Source organism: Leucoraja erinacea, chromosome 5 (genome assembly GCF_028641065.1).
Source record: "Leucoraja erinacea ecotype New England chromosome 5, Leri_hhj_1, whole genome shotgun sequence".
NCBI classification, from domain to species: Eukaryota; Metazoa; Chordata; class Chondrichthyes; order Rajiformes; family Rajidae; genus Leucoraja; species Leucoraja erinaceus.
In genome coordinates, this window is record NC_073381.1 from 83,334,957 (window position 1) to 83,353,227 (window position 18,271).

General features: G+C 45.6%; 1 protein-coding gene across 8 annotated transcripts in view; it reads right to left on the minus strand.

Annotated features, from left to right (window-relative positions):
• The window catches only part of LOC129697485 (regulating synaptic membrane exocytosis protein 1-like), a 384,892-nt gene that overhangs the window by 156,918 nt on the left and 209,703 nt on the right, over positions 1–18,271 (minus strand). For all 8 annotated transcript variants that reach the window (XM_055636107.1, XM_055636105.1, XM_055636102.1 and 5 more), the window contains exon 4: positions 2,206–2,534. In XM_055636107.1, coding sequence (XP_055492082.1) covers positions 2,206–2,534 — 329 coding nt within the window. The remainder of the gene's footprint in view (positions 1–2,205; positions 2,535–18,271) is intronic.

The window sequence follows — 18,271 nt, forward strand, 5'->3', positions numbered from 1 at the left end:
AAAAGAGGTATCAAAGAGGATTTATGAGTTCAGGGCAATAGACATTACCAACATGGACTCTAGTAAGGCCTGTGCCACGGAAGAAGGTTAGAATCCAATGGGCCAGGATTAGACAGCCAATTAAATATAAAATTGGCTTGATGGAGGACTCAGGGGGTGGTAGTGAAGGGTTGTTTTTTTTAATTGGAGGCCTGTAACCAGTGGTGTGCCACAGGGATTGGTGCTGGGTCATCTGTTGTTTTCCACATGTATGTTAACTACTCGGATGAGAATTAAGTTAGCACTATCATTAAGTTTGCAGGTAGCACCAAAATTGGTGTGTGAAGGTGTGTTAGGGTACAACAGGATCTATACCAACTGGGAAAATGGGTACAGGAATAGAAAATGTAAATTAATTCAGACAAGTATGACATGATGCATTTTGGGAAGATGAACCAGCTCAGGAGATACATAGTGAATGGTAGGGTTACGGAGAGTGGTGTAGAACAGGGAGGAATAGGAGTACAAGGACATCGTTCTCTGAAAGTGATGACACAGCATGGCACACTTGCCTCCATTGGTTGGGGCATTGGATACACAAGGAGGGACATCATTTTACTGATTTGGAGATTTTGGTGAGTCCACACGAGCAGTATTGTAAGCTATGCTGGTTGCCATGCTATAGAAAGGATGTGGCTAAATTAGAGAGTGTGGGAAGAAGATTCACAAGGCTGGTGCTGGGACTGCAGGGATGGGGCTTTAAGGATAGACTGGATAGGCTAGGACTGTTTTTACTGGAGCAGAGGAGGCTGAGGGATGACTTTATCAAGATTTATAAAGTCATGTAAGCATGGATAAGGTAAATGGCCATTCTCTTTTTAATCAAGTTAGGGGAGTCTAAAACTGGAGGGCACAGGTTTAAGCTGAGAGGGGAATGATAAAAACGGACTCAAGGGCTAACGTTTTTTACATATGTGTGGTGGGATATGGAACAAACTGCCAGAGCAAGTGGTAGAGGCAGTAACAAAAACACAATCATTTAACCTAGGAATGCATTGGATAGGAACATTTACATAAGGCCAAACATAGGGAAATGGGTCCAGCACATCAGCATGGATGAGTTGTGTATAGACCTATTTCTGTCCAGTATAACTCTTTATAGGAAGAGAAAGAACTTTAGGAGAGGAACAACAGCGAAGGGTGTCTGGGAAGAACGACTGGATAATAGGAAGAGAAAATTACTCCGTGATATGATGAACAAGCAGGAAAGCAGACTAGAATGTTGCATGCTTCGGGGATGGGGTAGGAGAGGATCATGGGAAATATACCTGGGGAGGAAGTGAGGATCTGTGGTGGCAAATAGGATGAAGGAAGGAAGGTCAGTGGGATGTAAGTTGACTTTAGTTTGAATCAGATCTCAGTCAGTAGATCTTACTTACAGCAGTAAAGCCTTTCATGGAGGTAATGCCTCCCAGTAGCCAATGTGGAGCCATTATTTATAGCCAGCAATTCACCATTCAAAAGCCAATTATTCTGACAGCCTAAACCACAAGCCTGTTTACAATGACTGCGATAATATTTTCTCTTGTTTAAGCTCCTCATTACCATTATCAGGATGGTTTAAAATTCTCAACATCCTCACCAATGCATTCAAATTCTTCCATGAGCTTAATTCTTTTTACAGTTTTATCAGACAGGCAGGAATTTAAAAAACCTGGTGTGGGGCAACATTGGTTAATAAAAAATCTTGACTGTGAGAAGATATCCCAAGTGAATCAAGAAATATGATATTATTAGAAAATGTGCTATATGTTAGATGAAGTGCACATTTCCCTAATGATTGCCCACAATGCCCCGCCTGGTTTTCCTTGTATCCTTTTCCTGAACACTTTATACTTAGAAATATTAAGCACCCAGAACTCACTATTTCTAAGCAATTTTCCTGTTGCTATTAAATTATATTCCTATTTAGTTATGTGGTTTAACAACCATTTCACCATACTGTGCACCTACTGTATATTTCTTGTGAAGCTTCTTGATCCACTGATAACTTAATATGGTACTACTTCCGCTACCAGCACCATCTAGCACTCGTCTTATTCCTTATTTCTACTTCTATATATTTAACTCGTAGAAATATTAAGCCATGATAAACCACTTCAGCTACAACACATTGCACTATGATTCAAAGTAGAACAAGGTGGGTTTTAATGCTTCTTTGATTACCTCTCTCTCGGGGGTTCGCTCCGAGATCTTGATGCAGACTGTTTCTGTTCAAAACCCATCTCTTGCCGAGCAAGTTCAGACACCCGAGTCTTGTCAGGCAGAGTGGCGTCTTGTGTCGGTACTACTGTACTTAAAGGAGTCTGGGAATGTGAGCGCTCTTGCAGTCTTGCTTTCTTTTCTCTTGGAGCATCAGAACCACCAACAGTAGCTGTGTCACTCAAGGTTCCATCCTGATTTGACGTCTGTGGTGTTCCACTTTCAATGAACCACGCTTCTGATTTTGTAAGAATTTCCTGTTGCTTACGGCATAAATTGCATACCCACATTACCTAGTCAAGATAAGAAAAGTAATTAAGTGATCAGGCTTCAGACTCTTCCAACATAGATCTTCAAAGTCTGCATGTTGATGTTTTTACGTTATTTTGGCTCAAGCTTTCACTTTATGCAAATAATTCAGTTGTGTGGTTAGTTTATATTACCATTCACAAAATACCCACTCACCCAACCTTTACAAATCACCCCGCAGCCTCAGAGTTGAGTACAGGAGCCAAGAGGTCCATCTGCAGTAGTACAGGGCCCTAGTGAGACCACACCTGGAGCATTGTGTGCAGTTTTGGTCCCCTAATTTGAGGAAGGACATTCTTGCTATTGAGGGAGTGCAGCATAGATTTACAAGGTTAATTCCCAGGATGGCGGGACTGTCATATGCTGAGGGAATGGAGTGGCTGGGCTTGTATACTCTGGAGTTTAGAAGGATAAGAAGGGATCTTTTTGAAACATATAAGATTATTAAGGGTTTGGACACACTAGAGGCAGGAAACATGTTGGGGGAATCCAGAACCAGGGTTAAGAATAACGTTAAGAATAAGGGGAAAGCCATTTAGAACGGAGACGAGGAAACACTTATTCTCACAGAGAGTTGTGAGTCTGTGGAAATTTCTGCCTCGGGCGGTGGAGGCCGGTTCTCCAGATACTTTCAAGAGAGAGGGCTCTTAAAGATAGTGGAGTCAAGGGATATGAGGAGAAGGCAGGAACGCAGTACTGATTGGGGATGATCAGCCATGATCACATTGAATGGCAGTGCTGGCTTTGAAGGTGCTACTCCTGCACTTAATGTCTATTGTCGTAGCATCCTCATCGCAGCTCGGTGTCATCCCCAAACTTAGAGATGTTATATTTAATTCCCTCATCTAAATCTTAATATATATTGTAAATAACTGGGGGAGACCCAGGTGACCTAGTGGATGATTTACAAAAAGCTAGTATGCATTACTAATCAGGGAGAATGTCACAGCTGCAATCAGAGAGTATGTAATGGAGGGATTACCCAGGCGGAGTATATGGGTGGAGCTCAAAAACAAAAAAGGTGCAATTCTCCTGTTGGGATCATATTATAGGTCTCCCAAAGGGGAGAGATGCACATATAGATGTAGACTGATAATGGAATGATGTGAAAACAACAAGGGTGTCATAATGGCTGACTTTAACTTTCTCAATATTATCTGAGACTTTCTTAATGCAAGTCTTAGATGAAGTAGAGGCTTCGAGGGGTCCAGCAGTTGGCCCGCACAGATGTGGGTAGGTACATTATCCAGTCCAGATGCTTTCCAAAGGTGCAACCTCATGAAGGATCTTCTGACATTGGTCTCGGTGATGGAGATTACCAGGCCTTCAGGCGCTGGGTGGACCCAAGAAGCCACATCAGTGTTCTCCCTTTCAAAGTGTGCATAGTACACATTGACTCATTTGGGAGAGATGCCTTGCCATCACTTGAGCTGCCACTTGGTTTTGTCTTGTAGGAAGACAATTGGCAAGGTCCCCCAGGGCAGGTTAATCCAAAAGATTAAAATGCATAGGATCTACAATGATTTGGTTGGTTAGATTCAGAACTGGCTTACCCACAGAAGACAGAGGGAGCGATGGAAGGCTGTCATTCTAACTGGAGGTCAGTGCCAATGCTGTTCTACAGGGTACATTGCTGGGGCCTCTGTTATTTCTGATATATATAATTGACTTTGATGTAAACATACATGGGTTGGTTGGTAAACTTGCAGATTACATAAAAATTGGGAGAATTGCAGACAGTGAAGAAGGTTGAAAGGATACAGTGAGATATAGATCAGTTACAAATATGGGTGGAGAAATGAATGGAGTTTAATTTGAGCAGGTTTGGGGTATTGTACTTTGGGAGAACAAAGTAAGGGGGAAAGTATACAGTTAATGGCAAAACCCTTAACAGCAATGATGCATAGAGGGGTTGCAGTCCAAGGTTGTAGGGTTCCCTGAAAGTAGCAACATGCATAAATAGAATGGCATAAAGGGTGTATTGTATATATACGTTCCTTGATCAGAGCATTTGTTACACAAGTCTGAGTCAGGAAGACATGTTACATTTTAATAAAACTTTGATTTGTCTGCTTTTGGACTATTGTGAGCAGTTGCCGCTGTCCCTGAATAAAACGGATGTGGAGGTTTTGGAGATGGTGCAGAAGAGTTTACAGAATGTTGCCTGTATTCAAGGTTACTAGCCATTAGGAAAATTGGAAGAGGTTTATAAGATTATGAGAAGCAAATATAGGGGTTGACAGTCAGAAACATTTGGCCAAGGTGGAAATATAAATTAGTAAAGAGCATAGCATTACGATGAGCGGGGAAAATCTAAAGCAGACAAATATACACAGAATGGAGTGATATGGATTATATGCTGGTGGAAAGAATTAGTTTAATCTTGCATCACGTTCAGCACAGACACCATGGAACAAAGGGTCTGTTCCTATGCTGTATTGTTTTATGTTCCTGCTGCAGCAAGCAAGTGGAAGAAGCATACATAATATTTTTTTTAAATAAGGAAGACAAAAGGGGAAATAGACCAGTGATGAGACTATGTCTGGAGTCCTGTATATAGCATTGATCTTCTTATTTATGTGACTGCATTAGAAGCAGTTCAGAGAAGGTTTAAAAGGCTGATACCTGGAATATGAAAGCTGTTTTATAAGAAACGTGTTGTCAGGTTAAGCTTGCATCCACTGGAGTTTAAATGAATGAGGAGGTTAAGAATCAAACATGAAGATTCCGAGGGGCCTTGAAAGGGTGAATGTGAAAAGGATGTTTCCTCTTCTAGAGATTCTGGAACTGTGGGTCACTGTTTAAAATTACGGGAATGCTAATTTATCTGTCCCCTTCTCTCCTTAGAAATATATCACTGTTAGCACGAGGTGATTAAATAACCACAGCACAAATGTAAACCGTAAATGGTCTAGAACTGGAACTAAACCATCTATCATGTGAACAAACATCTCAAATCACATGTCAGCTAATTGGAAACACTCAGTAAGAGCTAAACCGTTCATCTACAATTTTACATTGGCACAACTAAAATTATTGTTGTTATCTTACCATGTCATGCATGCACTAAAGCAGCAAGATCTCTAATTTATGAGTCACATTTAATGTTCCAAGTTGATTTACAGGAACATTATCAAATAAAATGGGCACGGAAGCGCACAAGGAGATTTTAAGCAGGACAAACAAATGTTTGGTCATGAAGAGGGGAGGTGCTGCTAGGATTGTCTAAATGACGGGAAAATCATGGAGACTTTTCAGCAATCGTATTTGTGCCTCGAACAATGCCGTCCCATCTTTCATCTATTGGTCCATAGTGCTGCAGGTCACAGCATTTCAAGCACACATCCAAGTAATAGATGATGTGTTTTCACCTCTAACACCTTTTCAAGCAGCACCACGCTCCGAGTGAAAAAAAAATCATTCTGTGTCGCCTCGCTAATCCTTCAACCTTACGCCAATACCACCTGGATTTGAACTTCTCTCCTAAAGGAAATTAATCCAGTCTATGTTAGTAGACAGGTGAGATTCAGGGAAAGATGTCCAAACCCTAATCCACTTTGGCGGCAAAAATAAGGGGGCAGATTATTATCTCACTGGGGTTAGGTTAGGTAAGGGGGAGGTGCAGCGAGACCTGGGCGTCCTTGTACACCGGTCACTGAAAGTTGGCGTGCAGGTACAGCAGGCAGTGAAGAAAGCTAATGGAATGTTGGCCTTCATAACAAGAGGATTTCAGTATAGGAGTAAAGAGGTTCTTCTGCAGTTGTATAGGGCTCTGGTGAGACCACATCTGGAGTATTGTGTACAGTTTTGGTGTCCTAATTTGAGAAAGGACATCCTTGTGATGGAGGCAGTGCAGCGTAGGTTAACGAGGCTTGTATTCACTGGAGTTTAGAAGGATGAGGGGATATCTTATAGAAACATATAAAATTACTAGACTAAGTGGGACCCGTTGGGTCCCATGTTCACAGGGGAGGCTCGTCCCCCGACGCCATATTCCACCTCTCCACCAATTCCAATACTTGTGGCCAGTGGGGGGGGTGGGGGCGGCTTTCTGGAGCGCTGGTATGGGTGTTGTTGGCTGCAGGGACTACTGGTCTCCAGAGGGCTAATATGGACATTGTGGGCCAAATTATTGAGGTGGCAGCTCAGTCCCTCAAGCTTGATGTGCTGGCAGCTCACTCACGGCTGGTGGGCTGGCAGTTGACTCACGGCTATTCCTTGAAATTCAATTTCAAGCAGAGTGCAAGGCCACCAAATTCAAATCCATTTTCCTACCATTTCAAGCAGGGTGCAAGGCCACAAAATTCAAGTGCAGTTTCATACCACTTCAAGCAGGGTGCAAGGCCACCAAATTCAGGTTCAGTTTCCTACCACTTCAAGCAGGGTGCAAGGCCACCAAATTCAAATGCAGTTTCATACCATTTCATGCAGGGTGCAATTCCACCACATTCAAATGCAGTTTCATACAATTTCAAGCAAGATGAAACCAACATAAAACGACCATAAAATCACACAAAACACCACACTCACAGTTCAGTAGACATTCAGTGTGTTCAGTTGATTCACAGGTCAGACAGAGTTGTGACCTCTCCCTCCCCCATCATGCAGAGACTGAGCCACACCCACACTTCCGGGTTTTATAATCCCTCCCCCTTCCACCGGAAAAGGTGTGGCCTTCATGGCGTGATTGACAGGAGAGAGATTCTCAACATTTTTTAAACACTAATAACACTGTTATTTTTCATTGATGGGAAGAATCCTCTGCACCTGTTTCAGCGGAGGGGGACTGAGTAAGATGGGCAAAAATCACAGCCGTAAATGGTAGCGTTTTACCTAAAATCAATATAGTGCAAACAGGAAGTTGTCAAGTTTAGACAAACAACCCTTTACAGTGGTTTTTCACTTCAACCCAACACCCCCCAAACAACCTTTTGAGGTTTTCACTTCAACCCACCCCCCCCCCCCCCCAAACAACCCTTTGCAGTGCCTTTTCACTTCAGCCCCAACCCCCCACCCCCAAACAACCCTTTGCAGTGCCTTTTCACTTCAACCCAAACCCCCCCCAAACAACCATTTGAAGTGCATTTTTAATTCAACCCAAAACTCCCCATAACCATTTGCAGTGCATTTTGACTTCAACCCAACCAACCATTTGCAGTGCATCTTTACTTCAACCAAACAACCATTTGCAGTGCATTTTTACTTCAACCCAAACAACCATTTGCAGTGCATTTTTACTTCAACACCCAGTGCAACAACCATATTTTCATTTTCAAACCACATTACTTCACCCACTCACAGTTTAGTAGACATGTGTTCAGGTTATTCAGAGCTCAGAGAGACCCCCTCTTGCAGTGCATTTTTACTTGCAAGACCCAAACACACCACTTTGCCCTGCATTTTTTACATCCCCCAAACCTCCATTTGCCGCCAGTTTTACTTCAACCCAAAGTTGGGGTAGAGATTTGAACAATTTGTTTACTTCAACCCAACAATATTTCTCTGTGATTTTTCTTCCAAACCCAAACAACCATATCCTCATTTTCAAACCACATTAAGGCACTCACAGTTTAGTAGGGGCAGTCTTAAGCAGAGCTCAGACCAGACGTGACCCTCTGCTTCCTTCATCTGTAGGAGTGGGGCACACCACTTCCTTGTTTTCTCTCGGAAATCCCTCCCGCCAGCAGGGCAGCAGAAGAGATTTTAAAAAAAAACACTTTAATATCTCACTGCTTTTTCATCAAATGGGAAAAAATCATCCGTACCCGCCAGGAAAAAGTTGGGCTCTGTTGCGGGTGGCCAAAAATGATGTGCCGTAATGGCGGCGCTTCTCTCGGAATCACAGCACTTAGCAATAAAAGCGAGTCAAGATCAGACTTTTTAGTATGATAGATTAAAGGACTTGGGCAAGCTAGATGCAGGACAAAAATGTTCCCAATGTCTGGCGAGTCCAACCAGGGCCCACAGTCCTTAGAATAAAGGGGAGGTCATTTAAGACTAAGTGAGAAATTTTTTCACACCCAGAGTTGTGAATTTATGCAATTCCCTGCCACAGAGGGCAGTGGAGGCCAAGTCACTGGATGGATTTAAGAGAGTTAGATAGAGCTCTAGGAGCTAGTGGAGTCAAGGGATATGGGGAGAAGGCAAGCACGGGTTGTTGATAGGGGACGATTAACCATGGTCACAATGAATGGCGGTGCTGGCTTACTATGGCTCACTTAAGTTCACTTACTTCATTAAGATATACTTACACGGCACTTCTTTAAAAAAAAAAAAACTCACCTAAACTATCAACTCTTTATATGCATGTAATTACACATCTGATTATTTTCAACAATGTTCAGTTATTTATTCAACCATTATTATAAATGTTCATCACCCCCGAACCCCCTCTGTTCCATTAACCCCCAAGACTGGCACGCAGATAACTTCATGAAGACTGTCCAACTGTTTGCGGCAGGTGATGTCCCAGTACGTATCACTTTTCATGCACTTTTTCCACACACCGCTAACTTGCCAGTAGTTTAGTTTAGTTTTAAGTTTAGAGTGATACAGCATGGAAACATCTCTTCAAATCCAATGAGAATTACTTCAGTAACCAGCGATCTTCCATTACACGTTAGTACTATAACTATCCCAGTTTCTTTATCCATTGCCGGTGCACTAGTAGGCCCAATTTACAGAGGCCAGTTAGTTTCCCCCCCTTCCCCTCCCCTTTGTCCGTTGGGGGTGGGGGAAACCCCCTCGGCCCATCACCCCCCCACCCCCCCACCCCCCCACCACCACCCCCCCTCCCCCCCCACCCCCGCCCCCCCCACCCACCCCACCCCCCCCCCCTCTAACTCGGTAAAGATGGGCACAGGGGGGGCCCCTTTTTCTTTTTTTCCTTCCTGCCGCCCTCCCCGCATCGATTACCTACAAACCCCACATCTTTGCGACATTGTGGGAGGAAATCCCTTCTCTTTTCTCCTTGCAGAAACAGGAACACACGAATGAAATCCCATGAGAATGAGAAGCGAGAATGGTGCAAAAGCTCCGCACAAAGACATGTAACCGAGGTCAAGATCGAAACCAGGTCTCTGGCACCACGAGGACAGTGGGCCCCTAGGACTGAGAAACTGAAGCCCCCACTTGGTGCCACTCTATAAAACAATACAAGGGCTTGATACATTACATATTGCAAGGAGGGGAACTATAATATGCTGTTTTAAACGCAAGATAGACACTAAAAAGCTGGAGTAACTCCAGCGCGGATACGCAAGCCGCAGCATAATGCTTTTTTTTTTTGGAGGCCACAGTTCATTGGCCATATTTAAAGAGGGAGTTAGATGCGAGCGCTTGTGGCTAAAGCGTATCAAGCGGTATGGAGAGCAGGCAGGTGTACAGGATACTGCAGGTTGGTATGATCAGCCTATGAATCATCCCTTGAAAATGTCGCGTGCCAGGCTCGAAGGGCCGCATGGCCTACTCCTGCACACCTATCTTTATAAACTTTCTATGTTTTTCTATGCGAAGAAGCGAATAAGTAAGTAAGTTTATTACATTTATGCAAAGCTATTCACATCCAAAGAATTTGCCTTGCGTGCTCCACACCCATAAGAATAAAAACAGTGACATACGGTGACAGTTTACGAATGACACTAAAACACTATAACATTAATAATAATAAAACATTAATGATAAAACAACATTGATCAAGTATGTGAACCAACAAAATACCAGATCAAAGGGAGGCTACAGATTTTTGGCTGTTGAGTAGAGCAACTACTCGTGGATAAAAACTGTTTTTTATGTCTGGCTGTGACAGCTTTGACAGTCCGGAGTCGCCTTCCAGAGGGAAGTGATTCAAAGAGTTTGTGGCCAGGGTGAGAGGGGTCAGAGATGATCTCGCCCGCTCGCTTCCTGCCCTTGCAGTGTACAGTTCATCAATGGAGGGAAGGTTGCAGCCAATAACCTTCTCAGCTGATCGGACGATTCATTGCAGCTTCCGGATGTCGTGCTTGGTGGCTGAGCCAAACCAGACCATGATGGAGAAGGTGAGAACAGACTCTACGATGTTTAGTTGTAGATGTAGAATTGGACCATCCATTGCCTGTGGTAGATTGTGGCTTCCTCAGCTGCCCGCAGGAAGTACATCCTCTGTTGCTGCGCCTTTTGACTGGTGGAATCGATGGTAGCCCCCACTCTTAAGAGTCCTGGTCATGCCGGATGAATGCGTTCCCAAGAACTTAAAGACTCCACAGATGTGACTGGTCTCCGGTGGAGTGGCTTTCTCAATGACTGTGAGTGCGGCGTTGATCGAGTGGTGGAGGAGGAGCTCTCCTAAAGTCTACTATCACATTCACTAGGTCCGTCGCGACAGCGTCCGCGGGGTCTCACGGCCGCGTCTGGGCCGCTCGTCCATCAAGCGCCTGCCTCTCTGCTCGGGTGAGCTGGAACTGCGGTGGGCGGTCCCACGTCCGTGCTTCCTGTGGCGATGGCACCAGGCACCTACCACAAATGTGCACTTCCGGTCTGGAGGCAGAAGGGTCCTCACACCCGCAATCCAATCAGGTTGAGGTCATCCGCCCAAACATTGAGAAGTTGACAGAGGGATGTCTGTGCGAGATGCGTCCGTAAGTCGTGAAGAGTAAGGCGAGGAGTAGCTACTGATCAGTGTAGAGTCGAGTCGAGGGGCTCCGGTGGCGGACGGCCCTCCTGTGCCCTCGCTGCGCAGGTGTCTGCGCGAGTGCAAATGGCAACCCGTCGTTGCGGTCCCACGTCCGGCGAGATCCCGAGTGTTTGCCCGGGTATAGCAGGGACGGGTGACGTTGTTTCGGGCGCCAATCGACCCCTTCTCAAGGACGATACTTGGCAGCCATTGCTTCCTGAAAGGGACATATTGCCTGGCCCCGGACCTGTCCCACTATTCACGCGAGAGTTAGATTACATCAATTGCTCTGTTGACTTATTCACAAATGTCGAGCCACGCGGTCTGGACGGCCTCGCATGTGAAGGCCCGTGTGTGAGTACGTGGATATGATAGATAGTGCGTAGTCTGACAAAAGAAAAACGCGCCCTCGAGCCGGTCCACCTCTCCCGTAGCGCCGTACTATGGGCCGGCTTTATTTGTTGTATCCAGTGGCTGGGCGCATCTTTTTACTCGTGGATTTTTTCATCAGAGCAAGGAAAAAACGCTCCCTAGTCTTCACACTGGATGCCCTACGAGTACATCCTGCTGCGTCATACACGCAGCCCGAACTACGGTATATTCCAGGATTCCTACCGCATCCTACGGACTCTTTACGAACTCTTCTGAGAGTTGCTTAAGAACTCGGGGAATTCGTTGAATGACTCGCGGTAAGTGGGATACAGGCCTCCTCTCATTCGTTATATCATCAGCCTTCACCATCATGATCGCCTCCCCTCCATGCCATTGAAACATAGCCTAAGAATAAATGTAATCCTCCCATTGACTTATCAGAATCCCCTACTGGACAAATTATTAGCAAAACATAGGAAGAATTAGGTGCAGGCGTAGCTATGCCCCTGTCGAGCCAGCCACCGTGCCATTCATAGGATTGTGATCGACCGCGCTATGATGTCATGGCCATAACTCCCAACGTTTTCTGCATGAAATTCTCGCGGTTTCCCCATAGTCCCTTGAGTTGGTTCGCCTCTATTACCCTAAGAAAATATAACCTCTTCTTAAAAACATCCAGTGCATGGGCCTCCACTTGTCCCTCCACTGGCAGAGAGAATTCTTTGTTTTTTTTTTCACAGATTGCACAACTCTCTGCGGTGAAATGAAATTGAAATTAGTTTTCCTCATTCTCAGTACTAAATGGCCTAACCACTTATTCTGAAACTGGTGAACGACCCTGCGTTTTGCCGGACTCGCCCCAAAATCAGGCAACATCTTTTCTGCCATCTAGGCTTTGCTCCAGATCTCCTTAACTAGGAATTGTATGTGATATATATGAGACATTGCGTACCTCGCACCCAGGTCTTCCTCTGCCAACTCTCTCGACACTATTTAAATATCACGAATGATATATAAGCCCCCACGGTGTGACTCCGCGCCATTCTGTCAGCTATCTGTGCAGCTACTGCTTCGCCCATCGCTGGGTCCAAGCTCACTCCCGTGCATCCCTGGACGCCTGTAGCATACCTTGGGCGCTTTAATTAGAAGATTAATGTATTGTGGCTAGTCCTTGTCTGTTCCAATTTCGCCTTTCTCAAATTAGCGAGACCAAACGGATACACTGCTCCAGTTTATGGTCTCACAGGGCCCTCAATAGCCTCCAGTATACCCCAAGGTCTTGGTTCAACAGGGACCTGCTCACTAAAGCTGCAGTAGGACCTGCCTTAGCCCTCGGCCTCGATGACGGTGTCAAATCCTCTCGCTATGCGGTGGTGCCATTACAGCAGCCATTCAGCTGTCCCCAGTCACTGACCACAGGTGTGGACATTCTGACTCGTGCACGATGTATCCGGAAGGCCACAAATGTCCTGCACGGGTGCTCGTTAGGACGGGCCTAACGTGCGTAAATAATGCAACAAGTTGTGGACATTGTGTGGTACCCCTAACCCGCACCTGTGCCCACTCGGTTGCGCGTCTGGACTACTGAACAGAACTCAGATGCAACAATTAGTCATTAGAGGCCTGGCATTGCTCTCTCCACCGTTACTCCAAGCTTACAGGCTGCCCTAGTGCTCGCATAGTGATGTGCTATTCCCTCCCGGCACTCCAACCTCTCACGTGAAAATAGACATCAGCTCCCAACCCTTCTCTTTCCTGTCCTCACTTTTGTCCTTCCTGGAAGGTGATCTTCCATGTGAACGTGAGGAATATAGGTCACTGGCGACTCGAGTGAATAGAAGTATAGAGAGCAGCAGGGCCTCAAATGAACAGGGGGGAATGAGGGCCTCAGGGTCCAATGAAAGGCACGGATAGAGTGTTTCAAAGATTGGGATAGATGAGGGGAATTCAGAAACCCAAAGTTTCTTGAAGGGGGCAGCAGGATTAGTGAGCAGGGACACAAGGGACACAAATGAGCGGGAGGGAGGGAGGGAAATCATCTGACACAAGTGCAGATTCACAAGTGCAAGAGAGAGAAAGGTGTGGAAACATAGCTAACTATCCACTGATTCAATAAGATTGAAGGTACGTGATACTAACATATTGACATACTTGATTGGTAAAAGTGTCAAGGGTTATGGGGAGAAGGCTGGATAGGAGAATGGGGTTGAAAGGGAGAGATGGATCTGCCATGATTGAAAGGCAGAGTAGATCTGACGGGACAAATGGCCTACTTCTACTCCTACGACATATGCATGTATCAATTAAAGAGGGATTGAGGAGGAGTGTAAATTAGACCAGACAAATTCAATGTTTAACCGGATACCGAACAAAAATAACGATTGGCAAAACCTAACAGTTCGGGGGTGAACAAAGGCAATCAAGTAATGGATTTTACATTGACACATGCTGATAATTCAAAACGTGAAAGAGTGAGAATTCATTGATTTACAGTGCCAGTAAGCCTTTTTAGCCACGTCTTGCTTGGAGAGATGATATGAAGTAGGATGAGAAAGGGTCCGATGACATGACATTCGGAGGATGTTGAAGCAGATCAGGAAGGGAATCTGATTACATTATTTACATTTATCTCAACTCTTACCTCAAACAAAAATCTAAATTCTCACCAGCCACACACTGGTCCTAGATGTAAAGGCTGATCAGACAAATTGATTCTGATCGCTGACGCTTCTCCTATCTAGATCATCATCCTGTGTATTGAGTAACTTGTATGGAAATGAATCCTCAATTTATACCGAGCTATTTAAATTCTGGATTGGTTGATATCAGGAACTTTTCAACAACAGGTTTAACTTACAAAATTCTGTAACTCAAGGTAAAAAATGATTCCCGAACTGATTCACAACCTCAACATTGACTGAAAGTAGTCTAATATAGATTTTCATATCATATTTTGGTTTACTTCATAATCACACAATATTTTCATTCCATATTAAACTGACAACATTATTATAGTTCCTGGCATCACCAATACAAATGTCACAGTTAACGACCAAGGAAGTCCTTACACCAAGGAGCACAGCATTGACAACAAATACAGCCCTTATACTCACACAGTAACAGCGGACAAATGCACCAAATGAACTTCTGCTCTTAGCAATTCAAAGCTGTTTGTTCAGCAAACGACGATCTCTGAACTAAGACAGTTCTAAATGTTAACTGCTTCTTGGTCTCCAAGAGATGAATTATTGTGCAGGACGCACCAAACATTTCACGAGTTGTGCCTGTGCCCAACCATCAGACCAGAGTTTAATGTTAATTATTTGGATTCAGTTCAAACTAATCCAAATTCAGAATAACAATCCACAGATGTCAGGCCACCCAACACAAACGGTCTGATGAAGGATAAAGAGGATCTCATTTTGCTTTTACCTTTTACATTACTGAAATGCAGCATAATGGATGATGAAAATGTTTTCAAAATCCTTATCCCCAAAGGATTATTAAATACCTTTACCCCAGCTGATCTGATGTAATTTAAAGTACACCACTTTCGTAAAAAATACAAACATACAATTTAAAAAAAATGCAAATTAATAAATGAAGAGCATCCAGGCTCAGCAATTAATGTAGAAGATGTTTTGAAACGTCACTAATATATTGAATGAACATTTTACCTACAGAGATCAGGTTCCACCCTCATATTCTGACCTCACTGAGTTGCAACGCTGACACAATTAATTTTGTTTCAATGCCACTGGATTAGAAATAAATAAAAAGCTTGTGGTCCTGTCCAGCTGCTGTTTTTTCTTCTTGCTGGCAATATGATGTGTGTGAAAAAAGATTAGGCTCACCTGAAATGGCCCATGAGATTGCACTTCCAACTCACTTGCCAAAACCAGCCTTTCATTTACAAATAAGTAGCTGTGGCTAGCAACTGCCATCAGGGGCAAGCATATTTCAGCAGTGATTTTTCAGTCTGGGTTCTCCCCAGTCTAGCAGAGTTTATTGCCCTTTATGGCGCTCTCAACATGGAGCAGCAATGGGGAGTTGGCGGTGAGGACGAGCGTGCCATAGGTTCTATCATACGTTGTGTATTTTTGACACCCTTATTCTTTTTCACCAATTCTTTTGCAAACTGCATATTTCAGTATTGTTATACATAACATAATAAATACTCAGTCCATACAACGCAGAAATATCAATCCTCCTGAACTTGTGCTCAATAGTGAATAGGTTTACGTACATAATACAGCACATCGGGGAAGAAAGAGCCTAAACGGCAAGGCTCCCTTCCTGGAGGCTGCTGTTGGACATGTTGGAACTATTGGAACTGTTCTGCTTGGAGCATGATGTGAGTGCAGGTGTGCAGTTGCACATTGCCGAAATGCTTATCATTCACTGTCCTGTCTAACATAGGTGGAAGGGCCCGTCCGGTGGGGGGGCGGCCATCTGCGAAGACTAGCTGCCAATGCACAGCGCGTGTTTTATTAGTACGATGTTAATTCTTTTTTTGTTGCTATTTAGTAGCTATGCTCCAAATGGAAATTTTTAAGTTTCTCGGTGCTTGTCTTTGGGTGAGGGGCCCGGTGGGTGGGCCCCGGGGAGGGGTGGCCTGCGGGGCGGGGGGGGGGGGCGTAAGGAGGCAGGAAACCGCTTTCGGTCGCCACTCCTCATGGAGAGACGGCGACTTTTGACTTTTTCCTGTCTGCACTCCCTCGATGCCTCAACACAGAAGAGACTCGGTGTCGGCCCTCTTTCCCTGGGAGAAGACGGCGCCCGGAGCTATCCGTCGTTGGGGATTCCCGGGACGAAGAAGACAGGGACTCCAACGACCCCGGCCCCTAAAGGGAATTCGAGAAGAGGCTCCCCCTCAAGAAAAAGAACGAAACAAAAGAACGGACAAAAAAAGACAGAGGAGTGAGCAAGACCGAGGGCCAAACGTGGGAATAAGCAATGAACGGGTAAAGGCAGGACTTCCAACCGTGGCCTCCCGGCACCGCGCGGCCTACATCAGCTGTGGTCGAGAACGGACGCCCCCGAAAAGACGCAGAGCCAAAGGTTCTAAACGTGGGGCACGGCAGGGAGGATTACCATCCAGAGCGCCGACCTCCCCCAATTGAGGGGAAGCAGCCCCCTGGGTGACGAGCCCTCTGCACGCTGTGGCCGTGGCCGCCCTGACAACATCTTTGCAAGGCTAGCATCTCTCTTGAACAGAAGTCTGCCCCGGGGCCAGGTTGCCGGCCCACATCAAACACAGGCAGCTGGGCGGCGCTGCGGCCAGTGACATCTCAGCAAAGCTCAAAGAAGTTGGTCCAGTGTCCGGAAGCGAGGAATACACACGCAGCGATACGCCGCAGGGATCTTACCATCCGGAGCGGGAACCCTCGTCGTGCTCCCTGAAGAAGGATAACTAGGCCTGACAGCCACGGTCTGCGCCGATGCTCTCATTATGCTATGCCGGGCATGCGGCGCGGGGACACATCCAGGGGACACATTCAGCAAGGATGAAGATGTATGTGTCCTATATCGGGACACATGACAATAACACTCAAACCTTGCGCGACTTGACGTGTCAGCCGGCGCCGAGGACTCCCTCACTGGGAATCCCTGGAGAAGAGAAGAGCTTCGACTCACCGCCGCCTGCGGCCTACGTACCATACTCTCAAGCACCGCGCCGGATCGGTAGGAAGAAGAGGGGAAAAGCGGCGACCCGGGATTACCTTGCCCACTGTGCCATCGGACTGCCTCATGCAGCGGGAACTGTCGCAAAGTCCGGCTTGCCCAGGTCTCCAGACACCACGGGACCCAGAACAATCTCGGAGGAGGACGTCTCGGGAGCATTTAAAGTTGCTCGCCTTCACCAAACCACTGGTGAATGAATGCCCTGGTGAACGATGTTTTGAGGTTATAAAACCATTTGAAAAATTTGTATGGAATTGTGTTGATTTTTTTTTATGATGTAGACCCTAATCTCTGTAGGACAAGTGCATTCACATAAAGCACGGTTCATTGTGCTATTGTCAGATGCAATAAATCTTGACTAGACTATTGAAGCTAGTAGCACAGTGACAGGCAGTAGTAACACTGCCCTGAAGGAACCTATCATTTTTGCCCAATCGGCCGTTCTATTGAATAGCCCAAAAACATGACAAGTGACCATGTGCTAGAGAACGCACAGCCAGCGTACAGGACAAACCAGCAGTTTCTGCGGAAGTCACCACAGGCCGAGTCGTGACATCTTTCATGTTGGAGATCCTCCTGTCTCAGACCTGATGTGACCAGTTAGCCACAACTAAGTCGCTCACTAATGGGCGGAAAGGGGTAAGCCGGGCCTCTTTCATCAATGTGTCACCCCCGTGCTAACCCGTAGTCGCTACAGTCCCACATCCAGTCGAAAAAAGAGCCACTGTCCCCGGGTTGGAACTGGCCGAAGGCTATCACCTTCCACAGCAACGGAATAACCAGACCCACACTCCTGATGCTCACAGATGTCATTGTTGACATTGGTCTTTGATGCGCATATTTTGGCCATCTAGCACCACTTGCAAAGTCCAGCAATATAACCTGATGGCGCCGTAGAGGGATGCGCAACTGTGGTCACCTGGTGAGCGATGCTCCTGAAACAGCCGCAAGGGGGATGAAGTGGGGCGGATGCTAAACCGACAACTGAGCATGGATTAGATTCACACGGACGGG